The following is a 21723-nucleotide window of genomic DNA, read 5'->3' on the forward strand; positions in this document are numbered from 1 at the left end:
GCCATAATAAAATGAGCTGCTGTAAATATGCTTGTACAAATAGGTCCTTTCCCCTTTTTCTTAAAAAAATATTTCTTTATTTTGAAATTTTGGTGCCTGCCAGGATGTCCAAAAATCTCACTTTGATGTATGAAATACAAGAGTTGTTTTCTGTGTTGAGAGTGTTAGTATCTAAATTCCTGTGTGTGTGTGTGTGTGTGTGTGTGTGTGTGTGTGTGTGTGTGTGTAATTCAGATTTGAAATAGTTAAATGTTAGCTGAGTTAAAAGTTACTCCTTTTAGTTTGGGTTTTGAATTTGCTTTGAAGGAATTCTGCTGGCAAAAGAAAAAACTTTGTAATCTTTGTAAATTGGGGATAAAAGATATTTCAAGGAATTTGGGAATATTGGTTTTACTGTTGTTTAATTGACATTTTTATACTATTTTTGAACTTTTGTTTACAATTTATGTGGCATTCATTATGTAATTTCTTTCAAAAACAAGAAGGGGGATATGTTGGGAATCATTGTGTAAGGTAACATTGTCAATTATTTTCACCTGGTGTCTTTGAACATCAGAGCCTTGTTCTCCATGGGAGTGGAAGTGGATTAGAGACTGGAAAGGTATTTAAGCACTTTTATTCTGGTAAATAGATGGAGTATTTGGAGCACTTGGAGATCTTGATGGAGTACTTGTCTCTTCTGTAATCCTTGTCTCCTGCCCCTTCTAAGCTTGCCTGGGGAAGATTAAGGGAGTCAGGAACTGGGACTCTACAGAAAGGAATTAAAGAAATAATCACAGGAGATAAAAACATCCCTATTTACTGGTGATATGATGGTTTATCCCAGGATAATCCCAGGAAATGATCAAAGATGCTAATTGAGATAATTATTAGCTTCCACAAAGTTGCAAACTAAAAAATAAATTCTCCAAAATTAAAAGCATTTATTTCTTTTTTAAGAATAACAAAATTCAAGCACTAATAGGGAAATCCCATTCCAAATAACTATGAAATGCATAAAATATCTGGAGATCAACCTACCAAAGCACAGAAAAGATTATGCAAACTCTACCACAAAATGCTCCTTAAAGAATTAAAGAATAATCTAGATAACTAGATGAGTATTAAATGTTAGTTGCTATTGCTCCTCCTTTGTTTCTTTTTATGATTTGCTTTTCTAATTCTCTTATTTTTCCACCTGAATATGATCACTAATTTATCTCCTTGGATGGCAGGCAGCAGTCTTCAAGCCTTGCTAACTTGTAAGGACTGACCAACACTGAAGCTCACTCTGCTAGGAAAGCTTTGGAGAGTTATGAGTTATTTTGGGGTGACAATGAAGCACCAATGGGGGGCCAACACTTAGTATTGGTTTTAGTTAGTCAGGAGCTTTGCCTGGAAGCGGACAGATGAAATTCCCTAAAGACAACTCTTTGTTCAAATCTTGCACTTTCTTTGACCATCTTAGACTCACTAAACTCAAAAGTGTTCTCATGTCTTAATTCCCAAACTTGGTACCCCTCCCACCCCCACCCCCCAGCCCTTGGGCTGCCTACCTTGTTGTCCTCTGACATTTAACCCTCCCTGTTCTGTCCACCCCAGGTCTGGTCACTTGTACCAGAGATGTTGGGAAGGCAGCTCCCTGCCTTCCTTTCTAGGCTCACACCCAATCCCACAGACCCCAAATTTCTGTTTATTACTCATGAAATTCCATCTTTGGAGGCTTAACCATTCTTTGTTTGACCCCTGTACCTTGGAAATTCCCTTCTGTCTTACTCCTGGTTGCTCTAGCTTCCAGCTTTCCTAAGCCCCTCACGCTACTATCAGGGCCTTCCTCTGAGTTTATCTCCCCTCTCCACTCTTCATATCTTGTTTGTTCATAGTGGCCAGGGGGCTCTCCCCTTTAGGAGGATAAGCTGCTCTTTGTCGACCTGCACAGAAGAGGTGCTTTGCATGATTGTAGGTGATATGATACTCTTCTCCTAGAAACCTTTTCCAGCCTTCATTCTTTATTCTGTCTGGAACCTGTCAGTTTTATATAGTCTGACATTATTTTCCCTATTCCTTCTCTTCAATTCTTTCAATTACTGCCCCATTAATTCTCATAGCTACCATTTGAATTACATTCATGGAATTCTGCTAATTATTTGAAGAGATCTTACTTTACATACCGACTTGATATATGATAGAATGAAAGTTTTGGTTAAATAATTTTCAAAGTTACATAGTAAATAAGTATAAGAAATGGAAATAGATTCCCATTATCTAGTGCCATTCATTTAGTCAAGCTTTCTGAGTTTCTTAAACAATTCTTTATGAGTTAGAATATGAAAATATCAACTTCAAAGCCAAGCATCTACTCTCAAGTTTAATACTGACTTTATTGTCAGCTACCTCAAGGAAACTGGAATCATGACCCCCTCGTTGAAGAAAATTGAACATTCAGCAGATTTTTATAGGTTAAGCTTTGAAACTTAAATGACTAAAATAATTAGAACATTGTATCTTGAGACAGCAATTAATGTTTATTTTTTCAAAAGACAATTAGAATGTTAGGCCCTTAGGTTTTACCATTTAAGTGTGAAGGCATGTAACCCTTCAAAAAGTAGTAAAATAATTAATGGTAACATCTTTGACCTATTCTAAGTTCATTTTCAGCAAACTTGAGAAAATGAAATGTCTAAAGTGGTTATTTAATCTGATCTCTATTTTTAAGCTTATTTTTATGAATACTAATTTCAATTCTTAAGGCCATCCTTTTCAGAATCCAAAAAAATAAGAACTTTTGTACCTAAAATTTCTATTAATGACTTAGAAACTGTTTATTATACATTTTATTTTGATTTCAATTTTCTTAAAGGATCAAACAATAGTATTTCTCTCTCTTACAATTTTATAACAATCTAGCTCCATATGTATTTATATACTTTGATACTACAGTGGTTCTGTAAAGTGCATCTGTGTCTTCTATTGATGCCAAATGCAAGCCATCCTTGCCTTTTCGTATGGAGAAAATCTTTTCTATGTTCTCCCCTAGTTCCTCCTCAGAATATCTACCCAAGGGTATTTCTCTTGAACTTTTTCCATTGTGGGAGTCTTGTTACAATACTCAGGCTATGAATCTTTTATGTATTACTCTTGCTATATAACTTGTTGATCATCATTTCCAATTGTACATTTCTTTTTGTCTTTTATGTCTCAGATGCAGGTAGGTCTCTCCCCTCTCCTTTGGGTCACATGAAACTTTAAAGATTATGGTGTTCCAAAATTGGTAACTAGCATCAGAAAGAACATTTATGTGAAAGAGATTATTTTTGTGCCAGAAAGCAATTGGCAGTAGTTGGATCACCATTCTTTGACCTTTTCAACTCAGGTTCCAGCTCAATCCCTGTCTGAAATGCCAGCCTAAGGTAGCAGACCTTCTGGACTTGGTTAATGGACTGGCCTTGTAACAGTTTGGAATAACATGGAGAATAGGTCCTGTTCATCCATTTGAGCTTTTTCCCCCTTATGAGTTTTTGGGTTGAAAGGCAGCTAATTGGTGCAGTGTATAAAGCACTGGACCTGAAGTTGGGAAGATCTCATAGCTGTGAGACCCTGAGCAAGTCATTTAACTTCTGCTTCAATGTAGACATCTGTAAAAATTGGGGATAATAATCAGACTGATCTTTCAGGGTTTGGGGGGAATCAAACAAGATCATAATGGTGAAGCTCTTTGCAATCTTCAAAGTGCTGTAAATGCTAACTCTACTTATTAATTAATCGTTAGTTAATTAGCCTAAAATCTTTATTAAAAAAGGATAAAAATTTAATTAACCTTCTCAGAGGTTGTGTGGCATGGTAAATAGAGAACAAGTCAGGGAAAACTGGATTTAAGAACTGCCTCTAAACCATAATGATTGTGGCGATTCTTGTCAAGTCGCAGGATCTAAAAATAGTAAGAAAAGTCTTGGTAACAGTGATTATAATCATAGTAATATTAACCAGCATTTATATTATGCTTTAAGTTTTGTAAAAGGACTTTGCATGTATTTCCTTTTTTGGTCCATACAATACCATATGAGAAAGATGTTCTTAGAATCATCAGTTTTACAGATGGGAAAACTGAGACCCAGAGCTGCTTAAATGACAAGGTGATGAGGCCATGTAGCCAGTATGTGGCTGAGGTAGGTTTGAACTTGGGGCTTCCTGACTCAAAGTCCAGGCATCTCTTTCTCCTGGGTCACCTTGCTGCCCAGATCTCTTCAAATCAAAGTTGTAGAGAAATCTCCAGCCTGCTTTGGGAGAGGGAGTTTTTCCAACTGGGAGATCCTGGTGCCAGTGAAATCATGTCATCCCTTCTTTCTTGTAAAGAAAATTTAAAAATATCTCTAGCCTGAGTAGAAAACCATGTTTAGTAGGGTCTCAGTCCTCTTAAAAAAAAAATGTAATTCACAGAATATTTAGGAAGATTTTATTTGCAGTATTTTAGGCCATGATCTTTGGAAGACATAAGTGTGGGGGTTTTTTGTCATTTTTTTTTTCAGAAGTCCTAGAGAATTTTCTTGTGCTATTTAAAAGAATATTATATTCAGGTTTTTAATATGTTATGTTCTTGGAAATCTGGTCCTTTAAGGATCTTGGATTTTTGGCTAATATGAAATTTATGGAACATTGTTGCCTTTTCTACCCAATTTTCCTGTTTTTCAATATTTTCATGTTTCAAATTTGAAAATCTACTTTTTGGAGAGATTCTGTATCTAATATTCAACTTTTCCTACTTCCTGGTAGCTAGGTAGTATAGTGGAAAGAATGCTGAGCCTGGAATTAGAAGACTCTAGTTCAAATTTGACCTCTGACATTTATTAGCTGCATTACCCTAGATGAGTGTTTTAACCCTGTTTACTTTAATTATCCTGTAAAATAGGGAAAATAACAGCACCTCCTTCCCAAAGATATTGTGTGGATCAAATAAGATCATATTTATAAAGTTCTTATTATCATGGTGTGGTAATAACTCCTCCTCCTCCTCATTAATATTTATTTTACCCTTACTACTTTGCTATTTGTATTTTTTAATTCTGTATTGAGAACTCTAATTTCCAACCTAAATTTATTTGATCTTTTTGAACCATTCTGAATTTTCTTAACAATTTTTCTGTGATTTCTGAAGAATGCTGAGAATTATATATTTTATTAGGTAATTGTCCATTTTCCTTTATAATTCCTACTTTTTTCAGTGTGCTTTGATTTTTCTTTGAAATGTTATTCATTCTTGGTTTTGTGTTTTAGGATTTTTCCCTAGCACTTTATCAAGTGATGGTAAGTCAGTTTTTATTGAGACTTTTTCTCTCTTGAGCTTTAGGACTGTCAGGCTTTCTCTTACGTTCTCCATCACTTCCTCTGGCCTCCCTCTTCATTCTCTGGCCTTTCTCTTTTCCACCACTCCTCCAGATGACCAGGATGGTGCTGTGGGCCTCCTTAGCCTCTCCCTTTGGGGAACGGCCTGCCCGAACTGGGAGACCAGTTCCCTTTCTCTCTTCCTTTCCATGCACCCCAGGAACTCACCTTTTGGATTAGTGTCTGACTGCGCAGTCACTGGATTGGTTAGAAAATGTTAATGGTGCTCAAAAAAATAACTTTAGAAAGATGACATTGACTTGAGTTGGGAAGGGTCCTCAAAGGAGCTGAAAAAGAGAGGAGATTCTAAAGTTCTAGAAAAGTTCCAGAACAAAGCAGCAAAGTGACCAGCCAGGCCTGCCCCTCCCCTTCATGGAAGCCTTCCTGTTCCCCAGGATTGCCTCGAGGGCTCCCCAATCTTGTCCAGTTTGTGACTTGGAGTGCCCTGCCTCTGGGCTGCAGGCCACAGTGCATCAGTCCTTGAAAGGGATCTTCCATGAAAGGGATCCCATGGGTCAGGGAACAGTTTGGGATGCTTGAAAACAGTAGATATTTTTAATTCAAAATATACTTTTAGCACCAACAAAAGAACCAGCAGTGATGAACCCCACATGCCTACTTTCTCTCCTGAAAACTTTATGAAAGTGCTGTGCTGGAATCAAAAGGCATCTTCATGGAAAACTTGGAAAAAATGAGCAGAGTGATAATTGCATCTGTAGGTCAGGTCATCAGAGTGCTCAGACCAGGTGACAGCCTGCATAAGACCGCAGGATGCACCCAGGCCAGGCCCTGACCCTGGCCCCTGCTGGACCCTCCCGAAACAGATGGTCTTCACTACCCTCTGATACATGTTTCCTGCCAGGCAAACCCTTTGTCTTTCCCTCCTCATTCTGTGTGATGCCATTGTGCCCATCCTGTGCCCATCAGAAACTTGCTGAAGCTTATGCTCTGAACCTACCCACTCATGGGAAAATGTCAGATTGGTGCCTGTCAGGGCCCTCCACAATGACCCCCCAAAGGGGCACTCTTCCCTCAAAGCCCCCAGCAGCACACACAAGGTAGAGTTTACCTCAGGAGATTTAGGAACAGGAAGCATTTCTGACCCAATTGAGGACCAGAAGAGTGGGGGTTTGTTGAGACTGGGTTTGTCTGTCTCTGCCTGAAGAATCAACACACGCCCAAGGAGTGGCACCTTGGGTATCAGTGGCAGGATTCCAAGACCAGGCTTTGACAGAACACGGGTGTCTGGGTCAGGGGGCTGGCTCCCTTTCAACTCCTCTCTACAGTCATTTTTAGTTATGGTGCTGCCATCCCCATGCTCCCCACCTGAGAAATTGTTCTGGGGTAATCTGATGTCAGAGAGATCCCGTGACTATAATGATAGAAATCTAACATCAAGATGTCTGACATCAGGATGTCTGACATCAGGATTCTCTCTAATTCCATTCATTTGGGGTTAGCTCTGGTCAAATTGCCTGTAGGTTTTGAAGCCAAATTATTCCTTATTAAATACACTCCTGACATGGGAATACTGATCTGGTTAAACTGTTTTTAAAAATTAAAAGAAAACACTGTGAACTGCATTAAAAGCCAAAATACAACTTTCTTGATCCCAGAGAGGAACTTTTGATTTTGAAATGTTGCATATGCTTAGGTTCAACTTGAAACTTCATAATCAAGTCAGTTCTCCCTGCTGCCTGTAATGACTGCAATTCCTACAATCATCTCTCTGGACCCTTAGAGCAAACTTGCAGGAGGAAACAAGTTTTAAGAATAAGAAGGAAAAGAGTAGCAACTTTTTTCTTCAGAATATTTTAAAAGTTTCCAAAAGTTGGACAGCTAAGTGGCGCAGTGGATAGAGTACCTGGAGTCAGGAGGACCTGAGTTCAGATCCAACCTCAATAATAAATAAGAAAAAATTAAAAACTTTCCAAAAGTTATAATTCCAATTTTGTGTTCCTAATTCTGGAAAGATTGGAAATATAGACAGAGATAAAAGAGAGAGGAGAACCTGTCCCCTTTGAAGCAGTTTATAACATTGAAAACTAATTAGAGACTTCATTTTTGAACTGATGAGAAATCCTGTTAATAATGCATTTCCCAAAAACATGCTGCAAATGTGGTTTGAATGTTTTTATAAATATCCTGATGTGTTTTGGGGATTGCAACCCCTAGGCCTTTGTTTTTTTCACACAAACAGCACACTTCTCTGTCACTCTATTCCTTCCCTGGAGAGTGACAGATTTATTGTTTTAGTGCAAGGAAAAAGGGTGATTTCACTGACTAGAGAATAAACAGAACTGAAGCCAATTTACAAGTTTTATCCAGGGAAGTATAAGAATGGAGGAACCAAACAAACAATTTTATAGTCTGTGGCTTATAAATTTATCTAATGCTTAAGAATGACCTATTAAATCTTTCTTCCTCCTTAGGAAAAAAAAAAAGATGCTTGTTTATTTTTAAATCAGAAAGAAAATAATTTGAGAATAAATTTAATTTTAGATGTTTTCCTTACCACTGTTTGTGTAAATTAATTTAGGGGTGGCTAGGTGGCGCAGTGGATAAAGCACCGGCCCTGGAGTCAGGAGTCAGGAGTACCTTGGTTCAAATTCTGTCTCAGACACTTAATAAGTATCTAGCTGTGCGGCCTTGGGCAAGCCACTTAACCCCATTTTCCTTGCAAAAACCTAAAAAAAAATTGATTTAACAGAACTTGGGTATCCAGATAAATTGGAGCCAAAGTCCCTAAAAGGAATTGGAATAGGCTTTATATTCGTAAGCTCTTAAGAACCCTATTTGGAAAAATTTTACATGAATTTGGGTCTCAGACTTTGGATAAGTTGTGTTTGTCCTGTTGAGGCCAGAAATCTCTTGAGATAGTGAAGATAGAATTCAAGAGGTCTTATCCATTTGTTTTGAGGATAGTCTCCATTTCCACAACCTTATAAATGTTCTTTGACCTAAGATTGCTTTTCTGGGGTTGATGATGTTATTGCCCAAAAAAAAAGCTTCATTTTTGGTCAGAGAGTAGTAAAAGTTTTGCAATTACTGTTATTTCGTAAGAAATTTGTGCTAATTTGCAAAGGGATTCATTCAGGACAATGTTTTGTAAATATATTGGAATAGGCCTGGGAAATCTAAAAATGGAAGGGATAGTGGAAGTGCAGTGAGGGTAAATGAAGTATGGAGTCAGTGTGAAAGAGAGCTCTAATTTTGTACTTTGCAGGGCTTTAATTGAAGTCCACAGGAAGAGAAGTTTAGGAGCTTTTGGCTCTCCTTGAGATTAAAGGAGTAGGTGAAGAATTCTGTGCCTGTAAATTTTATATGATATTTGGAGAAATGCTGGTTAGAATTAGTTTTGAGGTTTCTCATGATCTCTGGATTTTATTTCACTGATTCAGATCTTGGAAAAAATAATTAGAATCAATTGCAAATCTAAAGTTTACAAGATTCTGTCTAGTTACAAGCAAATTTATTATTTCTGGCTATAAATGAAATTATTTGAGTATAAGCTATCTAAATTCTAAAATTCTGCCCTTGGAAGACCAATAAAAGAGTATATTCTAACTTTTATGTGGGGAATATACATTCATGATTTCTGTGTAAAAAAGATTATATTTGCAATAGCCATATTTCAGGAGAACTGGAAATATACCTTGAGATGGAGATTTGACAAAACTGCCACATTAATCTTTAGTAGTAGATTTCCCACAGATAGTGGGGTCTATAATTTGAAGTGGGGGCATTGAATGACCCTTTGGAAAGCTTGAAATTTTATATAGTACCATTTATAACTGTAAATCCATCTTTATTTGAATTATTTGTCCTAAACAAAATTAAAGTGAGATGTGTTTTTTTCCCCGTAGGACTATTGTGATTTTTGACCTTCTATACGTAAAACAGACCATGATGGAGAATACACTTAAATTTGACATTGGAAGAATAAGAATTATAAGTATTATTAAGCGATATTAAGCCATATTGAAATTACTAGAGAAGTCTAATATACTAAATACATAAATTTTTTAAAATTTATTTTGATAAATTGGGAAAAATTGTTATTCACAATATGGTTAATATATGCCCCATATGGCAATGCTTTCAGCCACTTTCATAACTGTAAATGAATCCTGGCCAAAATTACTCCATATTTTTCTCTGAATGCAACCAGTACAGAATGCCAAAATTGGTAGGCAGATAAAATGAGTTTTTTGATTATAAGGTAATTCAAAATTGCATTTAACAATATTAATGACTTGCAAAAACTGTTGTGTGTATTTTTAAAATCCATGATATCGCTTTATATTAATATTCTCATAATTTTTTGTATTGTAATTTTCAGGAAACTGGTAAAGAAATTGCTGTTAATTTAGAAAAAACCTATCAGAGGATACAATTGTGTCATTAGAAGATTAATTTCTTTTTTAATCTGTAAAATTATGAGTTTAAATCATTTTGTTGTTATTATTTGGAATATCTTAAGTATTTGCTTGAATATGCTTTGCTTTAAATTGAATAATAATGATGTTTATGATGATGATGATGATGTTGATCTTGATAATATGGGGGAAACTTCCAAAGAACTTATAAATTCTCATCCATAAAATGACTTAGGGACTTACCAGGTCCTCTGGATCTTCAGTCTTCAAAAGGTCATAAAATTTTAGCAGTTTTTTGGAAGAAGGAGCTGCAAGAACTTAAGCAGCAAAGGATATCTGTAAAATTTAGTATGGTGAATTGGCTGAGAAACTAAGATCACTTTTTCTAAAAAAAAACACAGCTAAAGTGAGGGAAGACAGAAGTGATTTATATGATGAATTTTCTATTAACTATGAAAGGAAAGTAAAAGTAGGCTAACCAGGGCCATTCCAAAGAATGGAATCATCCAGAAGAGCTCACCAGGAGGAGAGCTGGCCCCAGAAGTGGTTGATGCTCCAGGGCAAGGAGGAATAGTGGGAGGGACAAATGTCAGCTGTAGGTCTGTGTCAACCTTGGTCCCCTGCATCACCTTGGCCCCTGGCATCACCTTGATCCCCCATGTCACCCCAGTCCCCTGCATCAGCACAGTTTTCTGTGTCACTCTGGCCCCCATGTCACCCTGGTCCCTGGTGTCACCCCAGTCCCCTACGTCACACCAGTGTGCCCTGTTCAGGCCTTATGAAAGACTAGACAGGAACAGCAAGGGAAAGGACTGGGGAAAGTTACCAGCTGCTAGTGGCATGCATTGTCATACCAGTAAAATAATGGATCCATCAAAGTGTATTATCTCTTCTCGTGTCCTTCTCCACCCCAAATGCATTCAAACACCTTTTATCCCCCACCCCACCCCAGACTTGAACAACCTTTAATCCAACTCAATCTTCAGTCTGTCACAAGCTTTTTCAGAACCAGGTTCTTCCTAGCTCCCATCTCCTTCCCCCTGATTTCATAACATGTATTATCTTAAGACTTTTTCAGCATTATAGCTCTAAAATGTCTCATATTATTATTATCTTTTATTTTTCCTGTCTTAATGTTGGTGAGTATAATTTGTTTTCCCTTTCAACCCTCTGAGATTCAGAGATTTAGGGAGATTCCAAACTGGAATTTATATTCAGTGACTTAAGAGAATTTAGAATTTGGCTTTTTATGAAAAGAAAACTATAGAGAAGTTGCACATCAATTTGATAGAAAAGTTTTAATACAAATTATTTTCAATATATACAGGTAATTATAGACATTAAAATGTTGAGTAATGTAGAATTTTCTTATTTGTTCATCCATATCTTTAATTAACAGATCAGTTTATTAACAGAGGATCAAGCAGCGTACGAAACAGTAAGAATCATGACGTTTCACACATTGCATTTGGATCCAAGGTGCTTGGACCACCTCCACCTTCTGGTAGAAGACATAGCATCAGAACATCCGGAGAGGTACGGAACAGTCCAGAAAACTGTCTGACCATGGGGGATATGGAATGAGAATGGCTTGTTTTGGTACCCATAATGTACCCCCAAAATGCTCAGGAAACTTTCTGCATTACAAGAAAAATACAAAGGAATAGAAAAAAGGATCCTTTCCTCCTCCCACATTTATTATGAATTTACTGACACCCTCCCCCAGTTTGTTAAGTGGGGATCAGAGTTAACTGAGTTCTTAAAGATTTCTTCCCTTTGATCTCACATTGCTCTTTTTTTCCAACTCTCTAATGCTCTTACAATATATGATTGCATAATATAACATCATTACCTCTTTTGCAATCCAGGTGGTAATCTTAGTGTTTTTTACTAAGCATTTTATTTCCCTCTATCAAAGAGCTTTGTACATAGTAGGGACCTGATAATTATCATGTGAATAAATCAGTGAATTCAGTGCATGTCAATAACTCAAACTTTTAGATAATTTTTAATGCAAATACATAAATAGGCATAAATTGAAAGATTAAGATTCCACCTGCTGACATGTTTTTCCTTTTCCTTTAAAACTGGGTTAGACATCACATTCAGTAGAAAAGCAAATTTTTTTCACATTATGATTTGTATAATTTATGATTTCTTAAAAGCAATGCAGACTCTGAAAATCTCCATAAACCTATCTTAAATATACCTACAAAATCATTGTATACTTGGAAAGTTCAGATCTTACCAAAAGAGCTTTTAGTAAAATGACTTTCTCTCTACTTATTTGAGGAAATTTGGAGATGCAGTAAGAATGCTGATTATTTCATCAAAGATCCTTACCCTACTATATACTGTAGGACCTTGGGAATTTCATTTACCTCTCAGGGACTCATTTGGAAAATAAGGGAGGTAGGATTAGACGATTTGAGGTCTTTTCCATCTCTACATGTATAATCTCATTATGCTAAGAATTCATCCAAAGAATAGTCTAATAATTTCCATGGCAACAGTGGAAAAATATGGAAGTAACTTTTGCCATGGACTTATCATAAAGAATGTGATCCACCCGCGACAGAGGTGTTGGTGTTGCAACAAAGACTCAAGCACATTTTTTATTATTATTATTTTTGGGGGGGGGGTGCAGGGCAAATGGGGCTGGGTGGCCTGCCTGGGGCTGCATAGTTTTCTCTCCCCTTTATCGCTCAAGAAATCTATATTTGGGGGGGGGAGGGATATTTCATTTACTCTTAAACAAGAATATTTTATTAATGGAAAAAAATTTGTACAAAATGAGAATAAATATTAAAGAAAAAAGTAAATATGCTCTAAAATTTATTCTGTGAAGGTAAAAGAGGTTTAATCAGCTATTTTATCTGACAGTCTCTGATGATTTATCTTTTTCTATAGACTGTAAAATCCAGAAATAGCAGAACTTGTCAGCAACCTACCATAGAAAAATGCACTAACAGGTCAGAAATGTCAAGCCTACAGTTATATGAGTCAGAAGAGCAAGGAGACAAAGAAAATATTCAACTGGAAAAGCAAATTACACCCATTAATGGTAAGAAAAAATTTATAAAGATTAATTCATATGTTCAATGGTAGACCTGTGCTTTTTGTTAGAAAATAAATCAATAGAAGTATTATTTTAACAGTGAAAAGAGTAGGAAACTTATTGAAACAGGTTTGGAATTTTTAATGATGCACATAGTCATTACTGTGAGTGCTTCATAGTTTTCATGTTTCATTTTCAGTTTGCCCATTTGAAGAATCTTGTCTTTGGAATAAATTCCAAATGAGAACAAATGGATGGTTTGAAAAAAAATCACCAAGAATTAATGATTGATGCTTAATAAAAGAAAAAAAAGTTTAACAGTTATCTACCCTACAGGATTAGGAAGCATGCCAAATTTAAAGAAGTTTTGTTGTTTGAAGATTCTTAAAAATGAGATTTTTTTTAAGTCTTTTTTTTTTTTTTTTTAGGGAACCACAGACAAACTTGTAATTTCTTCCTAAAAATATTATCTTAGATGAAACTGATGTTTTTGCAGCATTTAGCTCTAATTAATAGCCGTTATTATTACAACTAATAGTCTGTATAAAACAGATATGGTATATAATTGGAAAGTGATGAGGAAAACAAATATAAAAATTTTAATCTGCTTTCATATGTATGAAAATTTTCCAGATGCCTTCTAATTCTAATTTACCTTCCAATGGCAAATAATCAAATGAATACCTTATTTTGAATATTTTATTAAGAAATATAAAATTAGGATATAGAATGAATTTGATTGCAGTTGATTGCATCAGACTTGAAGTTGGGAAGACTTGAATTAAGAATCAGTGTCAAATATTTAATACCTGTGTGATCCTGCACAAATCCTTTCACTTTCCTTTGCCTTAGTTTTCCCATCTATGAAATAGAGATAATAATGGAGCCTCCCTCCCAGGTTGATTGTGAGAACCAAAGGAGATAAAAATCTGTGATATACTTTGCAGACTGTAAGACTATATGTAAATATTGACTGCTATTGTTTTTGTTGTTCATTATTTTTATCATATCATTCCAGAGTATAATATGGTGAATAAAAACAGCATCCCTTAATCTTAATGGGTTTTTTTGGTTTGTTTTTTGTAGGTTTTTGCAAGGTAAATGGGGTTAAGTGGCTTGCCCAAGGCCATACAGCTAGGTAATTATTAAGTGTCTGAGGTCGGATTTAAACTCAGGTACTCCTGTCTCCAGGGCTGGTGCTCTATCTGCTATGACATCTAGCTGCCCCCTGGCTTTTTCATTACAATAAACTAATAGGAATATTATAGTTCACAGGTGACGCTTATCTATCTTTTGAATAGAAATCTCATTTGAAAATCCTTTTCCACAATATTTTCATGTGCCTTTGAAATCTATATAAAGAAATCATTTCAAAAATCATCTTTTGTGAAGCATCAACTGTTTAGGACAGAGGTAAAAATCATCATTTTAGAAAAATGTTAAAGATGAGAAAGTAGCATAGTGAAAAATTATAGAAAATTATAGAAATTTTAATCTGACCTATTCGTAAGATCCTTGAAAACAAAAAATTTAGAAATGGAAAGATGAGGATTTTACCTTTAATTATTACCTTCTACTTGTAAAGTTTTTCTAATGTTATATTGTTGCTGTAGAGGGTAAGCTAAAAGAGACCAGGAACCCTCTTGCCAGATAACCCTTGATCTCTTTGCCAAGTCTAGAAAAATGACAATCAGAAACAGTTATGTCGAATGTAGACTCATTTGTCAAACCCTCACAAGGAGTCTGGGCACCACCTCATCCAGTAGTGAGTGACTAGGAACATGTCTGCAGAGAGCTCAGTAGGTAGCCAGAGGAGCCCCCCTCTGCCCACAGGATCCATCTGTGGATGCTGTCAGTAGGAAGCCCAGCAGACACTCATGAGGAAGGATTCGTCTCTAACAGTCTGTTCTCCCTGTCAAGGATGGAGAAGCCACCATTTTGGTACTCATAACACATCAGTCCACAGAGATAAAAATGTCACTGAAGAAGATAGAACTGAGAAGTATACACCCTGAGGAAATCCAAGCTGGAGAAGACAATCTTAAAAGCATTGGTTTTAAAAATGGCACAAGAATGGGGAAAAATTCAAATGAAATTAAAATTTTAAAAATCCATAGAGATGACATCAGTACTTATCAGCCATGTGCCTTCTTTGCCATTTTTATAAAAATAGTTAAGAGAATTATTTACATGAGTCCTCAAAAACATGAACTTTAGAGCTTTAGAGTTAAAACAGTTGACAAAATATTCAGAAGAATTTCTTATTGTTTGATTAAAAAAAGAGGAAAAGGAGGAGAAAGTCAGTAAAACAAAATCAGAGGCGGAATTTTTCTTGTATATTTATATATATATATATATATATATATATATATATATATATATATATAAAATTTATTGGCAACTACAACCAGTTATGTCTCTTGTTCAATGATACAGTGATTATTTGAGTGAGGCATGACAAAGAACACTGCATTTTTGTCAAAGATGTTAGCCACTTTGTGAAGGATGATAATCTTTGGATAAAATTCTGCCATATATCTCAGGCTCCAGTGAGATCCATCTTTCTTTTAAAGTATTTGACCGGGGGCAGCTAGGTGCCATAGTGAATAAAGCACTGGCCCTGGAGTCAGGAGTACCTGGGTTCAAATCCCACTTAATAATTACCTAGCTGTGTGGCCTTTGGGCAAGCCACTTAACCCCATTTGCCTTGCAAAAACCTGAAAAATAAAAAATAAAAATAAAAAAATAAAGTGTGTGACCGGGTCGCTAGGTGGCGCAGTGGATAGAGCACCAGCCCTGGAGTCAGTAATACCTGAGTTCAAATTCGACCTCAGACACTTAATAATTGTCTAGCTGTGTGGCCTTGGGCAAGCCACTAAACCCCATTGCCTAGCAAAATTAAAAAAAAGAGAGAGAGAGAGAGAGAGATTACCTTTGACCATTTGTCAATTGGAGAATGGCTTGGTTTTTTTTTTTAATTGACTCAGTTCTCTATATATTTAAGAAACGAGTCCTTTGTCAAAAATGCTAGTTGTAAAACTTTTTTTCCCAATTTACTACATTTCTTCTGATCTTGCTTACAGTGGTTTTGTCTGTGCAAAAGTTTTTTTTAATTTAATGTAATCAAAATTATCTAGTTTTATTTTTAATGATGTTCACCATCTCTTCCTTGGTTACAAACTGCTTCCCTTTCCATAGATCTGACAGGTAAACTATTCCTTGATCTCCTAGTTTGCTTATAATATTGACTTCTATGTCTAAATCCTGCACCCATTTTGATCTTATCTTGGTATAGGGTGTGAAGTGTTGGTGTAATCCAAGTTTCTGCCATACTAAAATGCAATTTTTCCCAACAGTTTTTATTGAAGAGAGTTTTTATACCAATAGCTGGACTCTTTGCGTTTAGCAAACAGCACATTACTATGCTCAGTTCCTGCTGTTGCACCTAGTCTATTCCACTGATCCACCACTCTATTTATTAACCAATACCAGACAGTTTTGATGGCTGATGTTTTATAATACTATTTTTGATCTGGTAGGGCTAAGCCACCTTCTTTTGTACTTTTTTTCATTAAATCCTTGGAAATTAAAAATTTAAAGAAAAAATGGAAGTGTCAGTTGTCAAGATTATGACAGTAAGGGAGCCATCCACTGAATTGAGAGCATCAGTAGAAGTATTTGAGAGAGTCCATCTCAAAAAAAAAAAAGACTTGAGTCAAGCTCAGAGTTGACTAGGAGGAAGAGAGGATCACATTCGGAATTATGCAGTGCTTCTAACAATCCTAATTTACTCTGTGGTACAAAAGCCCTTCCCACCGCCCCACCTCCACTACCTGTTCTTTTGTTTCCATTGTTGAGCTCCCTAATATCTATGCAGTGGAGAGACATATGCTAGATTCTGCGTATTTCCACTGTGATCTGTGCTCAAGAAGTTAGGAGAAGAGGTAGGAGATGTTGAACTAATGGGTGATCAGAAAATTAGTCAACTTACTCAACTTACTTGACTCACAATATAGGTCAAGTCTAACAGATAGGCTGGCCAAGTCTTCCGCCTATCTGCTCCTGATGTCCAGAGGTTCTAGTGCATGTTGGACGGATCTTCTGTGGAAGAGTAGGGAGAACAGAGATGAATTACACAGGATTCAAAGGTTTAGATGGGTTTCACCTATGGAAGAGAAAACTCATGGGGAGACAGCAGATCCACTCACAGATCCACTCACATTCTGTCACTAGGTATTATCTGGAGAAATGCATAATTCTCCTAGGGAAACATGATTCCATACTTTAGGATTGAAATCCTATTTCTTATCCAGGACTAAGGACTTAAGTTGGACTGCTTCTCATTTTTCATGAGAATATTTCAGAAGAAATACTGTTCAGCACCTTTTTCCCTTTTGTAGCATAAAATTGTGTTATTTACTCAAATTCTTATTGTATCCTGAATTTTTTCTTTATGTTTCTCAATATGGTAATGGTACAGCCAATCTCCATGTTATATATCCACATCCCCCTCAAGAACCATCCGCAGAGAAGAAGAATAGTAGACGAAGATTACGGCTAAAAAGCACCAGCAAAGACAGAACAGAGACACCCAATGGTAGGTCACAAATTTGACACTCTCTTCTTTCTAGATTTTATTCAGAGCAATAGATTCTCTGTGTTATAAAATCCAAAAGATTATGAATCAATTCACTTGTAGATGTCTGTGCTTCAGGTATTAGGGACCTCAAGCTTTCCATATGAACATTATCACTTTGGGGGGCTAGCAGAGACTTGTAGAGTTGGAGGGTGCCTGCCACGAGTGGAGCCAGTTAACCAAGGACTCTCATTCACTCATCTGGGAAGACCCTGTCTATGGGCATGACTGAAGCCTTGGTTCTCTTCCTTTCCAAAGGCAAGCTCCTGGCATGCCTTGCCATTAGGCAGTTAGGCAGATAGTGGAAAGAGTGCCGGCCCGGAATCAGAAGTCCTGTCGCGCAGGGCCACCCACTGCAGACCTTCACTCTTTGCCTTCATTTCCTCATATGTAGCTTGGAGACAATAACCCATTTCCCAGGGTTGGTCCTCTTGTCAACTGAGGTGATGTTTCTAAAGTACTCTCTATAAGTGCTGGCTGGTGTCATTGTTATGATTAAAAGGAGGGGAGAAGAAAAACATTGAATAAATCACTGGCATTATGCCAAGCACATTCATTATTGTTTATTGTTCTTATTTCCTTGTGATTTTCCAAACTACAATACTTTTTTCTTTCTTTTCTTCCTTTTTTTTTTTTTTTTTTTTTTAGATTTTGCAAGGCAATGGGGTTAAGTGGCTTGCCTAAGGCCACACGGCTAGGTAATTATTAAGTGTCTGAGGCTGGATTTGAACTCAGGTACTCTTGACTCCAAGGCCAGTGCTCTATCCACTGTGCCACCTAGCCACCCCCTACAATACTTTTTAAAGCAAAAATCAACAGATACACATCCAGTCATCTCTGTACTGAACTTACTTGAATAATTTAAAGTTGGAAGCCAGAAGTCTTAACCTCTACTTTGCTATTTCTTCAGATTTTTAAAGACAGTGAACAACCAAGTCAATCCTTTTTGAAACCATCTTTATAGACTCTGAACTATAGCTTAGGAGTATCTGTAATTTTAAAATAACTCATTTATTCCACTTTCACATCACTAAAGGAAAAGATTTTAAGATCTTTTTGAAGTACTTTTTTTTTGCATTATAAATGATAAACATTCACATTGTGAATGTTTGCTAGTTAAAAAGTTAAAAAGGAATCTACTTGAAATGGTTCATTTGATTTCCAAGTGGCCTATGAAAGGGGAAAAAAAGGAAGAATTCATAGAATTACTCATTCTTCATTACTTAAGAATTCATAATTACTATTATTAAGAAATGTATAGCTTTTACAGATTTTAAGGGAAATATGCCTTTCTTGTTGTAGGGACTTAGCAAATATTGAGTTGAAGTGAGGGCTCTAAAAAATACATCTTCCCACCCAGGAAGCTCCTCAGGAAACAGCCATTATGAAGATACGATGCCAGCCAAGCTCACCACTACATCCCATCAAAGAATGAACAGCTCTGTGATGTTGAACATCACCAGTCATCAGCAACTATCTCCTCATCAAACAGGTTAGCATCTCTACTGCAGCAGAGCTACTAATGGCCAGCAGATTATTTCTCTGTGGCTTGGTGAGAGTTAGGTGAATTGGAACTCAAAGGAACTGGACTTGACTCCAGCCATCCTTACTATCTGACCCAAGGTCAGTCCCAGAGCTTTTCTGAACCTGTTTCTTTATCTGTAAAAGGGGGCTTGTGGATGCCTCTCAAGCTCTTTCCAGCTCTAGACATTAGGATATTTCTGTTACCCTCTGGGGGAAAATGGAGGCCATCTAGTGCTGTATTTTTGGTTAATTCTATTTTCTTAGGACAGAAACAACTTTCTGGGTTAGACATGTTTTTGCCCATTGCTATGAGAGATAACATAAGCCAAACGATATCTTGTTGATCTGATCAAAATAACTAGTAAAATTGTAGCTTTGTCATTTTTCACTTAAATCGCTTTTTCAAAAACTAATCTGTTCTTCTGTTTCCGCCATTCTGTGGTATAAGGAGCGTGACTGAGATCCGTGGTGGGACACATCCACATATCTTGCCTAGCAGGTGTGCAGTACTTTTAGAAAGGCAAATTGTTTTTGAGCAAAGGAAGAAAGAAAATGAATGAATATTGTTCAGAGTTTGTCAGTCTTATTTATGCAATGTTGAAACCTTCATTAAAATGTTAGGCGCAATTAGAGTCTCTAGCATAAATCTGACTGTGTAGGGAAAACTAATTAGATGTTTAGGTGATCATTCTTGTATTTATCTTGTTTGCTGCAATATTGTGATTACACAGTAATTTACATATTTCCCTAAGAAAACACACCAAATTATTCATTACAATTGATATGGAAATAATTGGGGTAAAAATAAAATTACAAAGTCATATGTGGTAGTCAGATAATACAGCCTGGAAAATAACTTTTTAAAAATTTTTAGTAATCAGTTCTCTCTTTGGTACTAGGTCACCAATATCTTCTCTTAAGTTTGCCAGTGATTTTGGAGCATAGTGTAGTTGATACAGAGTCAGGTGGACCTGGATTCAAGTCATGTCCCTTAGCTTGTTCTCTTTGTATATCAGCAAAGAAGTAATTTTTGATCACTTTCAGGGTACCTAGAATCTGAAAAGACAGAGAGACACTGAAATAGGGAAGGTTTCTCTTTCCTTGGGAAAATACTTTTTCTGATCAATCACTATATCTCAGCTAAACTGGAGCCCAGCCTGGGCAGCCCTTCCCTTGCTCACCTTCTTATGGTCCATGTCAGTTGTTGAAGTATACAAACTGAACCAACTGCCCATGATTATAAGGAGAAATGCCAGCCTCTCCAGGAGACAGGGAACCTTTGGAGAGGGCACCTACCCCATCTTTACTGTCATTTGTAATATTCTACTACTGTAGCCCCAAAAAGGGAGAAGTTGTTTGCTCACTGACTAGTACCATTATTTCAGTTTCTTTACCTGTGAAGTTTAGCCTGCCTACCCTCTAGGAGGTGGAGAGGGAAACCTTGGGGCAAACCTGTCAGCCCTACTCAATTAGAAGGCTAGGGAGTGAGGTGAGACCTCGGATTTCCCTCTTCTTGAGTTCCAGCAACACTCACTGAGGTCAGGAGGTACCTTTTTTTGCCACTTAGCATTTTAGAGAATGGCCTGACTATGTTAGAGGTAGGAAGTGAACATGAGGGTGGTGGGGCCTGGGGCTTGGGGAGGGCATGGTGGTATGGTAAATAGTGCCCACAACCAGCATCAATGTTGGCATTAGAGCCAAGTCTTCTGATTCTGGGGCAGGGAGAGTTGTTCTTTCTGCTACAATCCCTACAGTGGGTTAAAGGCGATCATCGTTTTAGATATCTGAATCTCATGATCACTCTTTCTTCTCTTCAATTAAGAGAGAAATTCAGCAAGAATAATGAACTAATTTCATATCTCTGTGGTCATTGATCTGTTGGTCAGATACTTGGCACCATTTGAGATAGCTGACAGTATCATTGCACTTGTCTGTTTTTCCGATTGAGAATACAATAACACTATTGTCACTTCAGTTCATCAGTAGTTCTGTAATACATTGTATTATAAGCCTCAGACCCCTTACCTAAAGTAACTTTTTATTGAACAGTCCACTAAATAGTATCTTCATTTATCTTCCCTCATGTCAGATGAGTGGGTATTTCCTGAAAATTATAGAGATCATTTCCATTTGGACTCCAGCAAACAATCCATAGTCCTGGAAGATGATTCCTGCAATTATTCACACCAGTTGCCAAAACACAGCAATGAAAGTACAAATAGCAATCAAGAAGAGGAAACCCAAAGTGTTCCAAATGAAATTTTTACATTTTCATCAAGGCCAAGGTCCTTGCCTCCAGCAAGGTGCCAGACTGTGTTTGCAGAAAGGGGCCCCTTTCTTCTAAAGGATCTAAAGGAGGATGACCATGGAAAGAGGAGAGGAGCTCAGCTGGAAGACGATTTTTGTGGAGGCGACAGCAGTGAAGAGGTACACAGCTTTTTGAATGAATTGAAGGTAGAACAGCCACCATTGCTCCTTTAGTTTACCACCCAAATCCACAAGGTGAGGGGAAAACTTGCCTGCAGGGTAGACAAAAAGCCACCACCGATTGGAATGTCCGTCAATAGTTACATCTGGTGGCTGGGCTACCTGACTTGCTAATTTTTGATTAGCATTCAGCATATTTAGCTTTCATTTATAGAAGTGCTTTTTACATTTTAATTCGGATCTCTCAGAATAAAAATGGAATTCAACTGATTTATTTGAAAACATAACTGATAAAACCTTTCAAAAATATTGGGTTGTTTTTTGGTTTTTTTTTTTTTGTT

The 21723-nt window shown here is 36.8% G+C and overlaps 1 protein-coding gene across 11 annotated transcripts in view; it reads left to right on the forward strand.

Annotated features, from left to right (window-relative positions):
- The window catches only part of CFAP20DC (CFAP20 domain containing), a 199650-nt gene that overhangs the window by 78522 nt on the left and 99405 nt on the right, over positions 1-21723 (forward strand). For 10 of the 11 annotated variants that reach the window (XM_074198848.1, XM_074198844.1, XM_074198853.1 and 7 more), the window contains 5 exons: positions 11137-11273; positions 12648-12801; positions 17276-17392; positions 18792-18923; positions 21045-21382. In XM_074198848.1, coding sequence (XP_074054949.1) covers positions 11137-11273; positions 12648-12801; positions 17276-17392; positions 18792-18923; positions 21045-21382 — 878 coding nt within the window. The remainder of the gene's footprint in view (positions 1-11136; positions 11274-12647; positions 12802-17275; positions 17393-18791; positions 18924-21044; positions 21383-21723) is intronic. The other variant, XM_074198855.1, reaches the window with a different exon arrangement.

The sequence above is a fragment of the Macrotis lagotis genome, chromosome 8 (assembly GCF_037893015.1).
Source record: "Macrotis lagotis isolate mMagLag1 chromosome 8, bilby.v1.9.chrom.fasta, whole genome shotgun sequence".
In the NCBI taxonomy this organism is placed as follows: domain Eukaryota; kingdom Metazoa; phylum Chordata; class Mammalia; order Peramelemorphia; family Peramelidae; genus Macrotis; species Macrotis lagotis.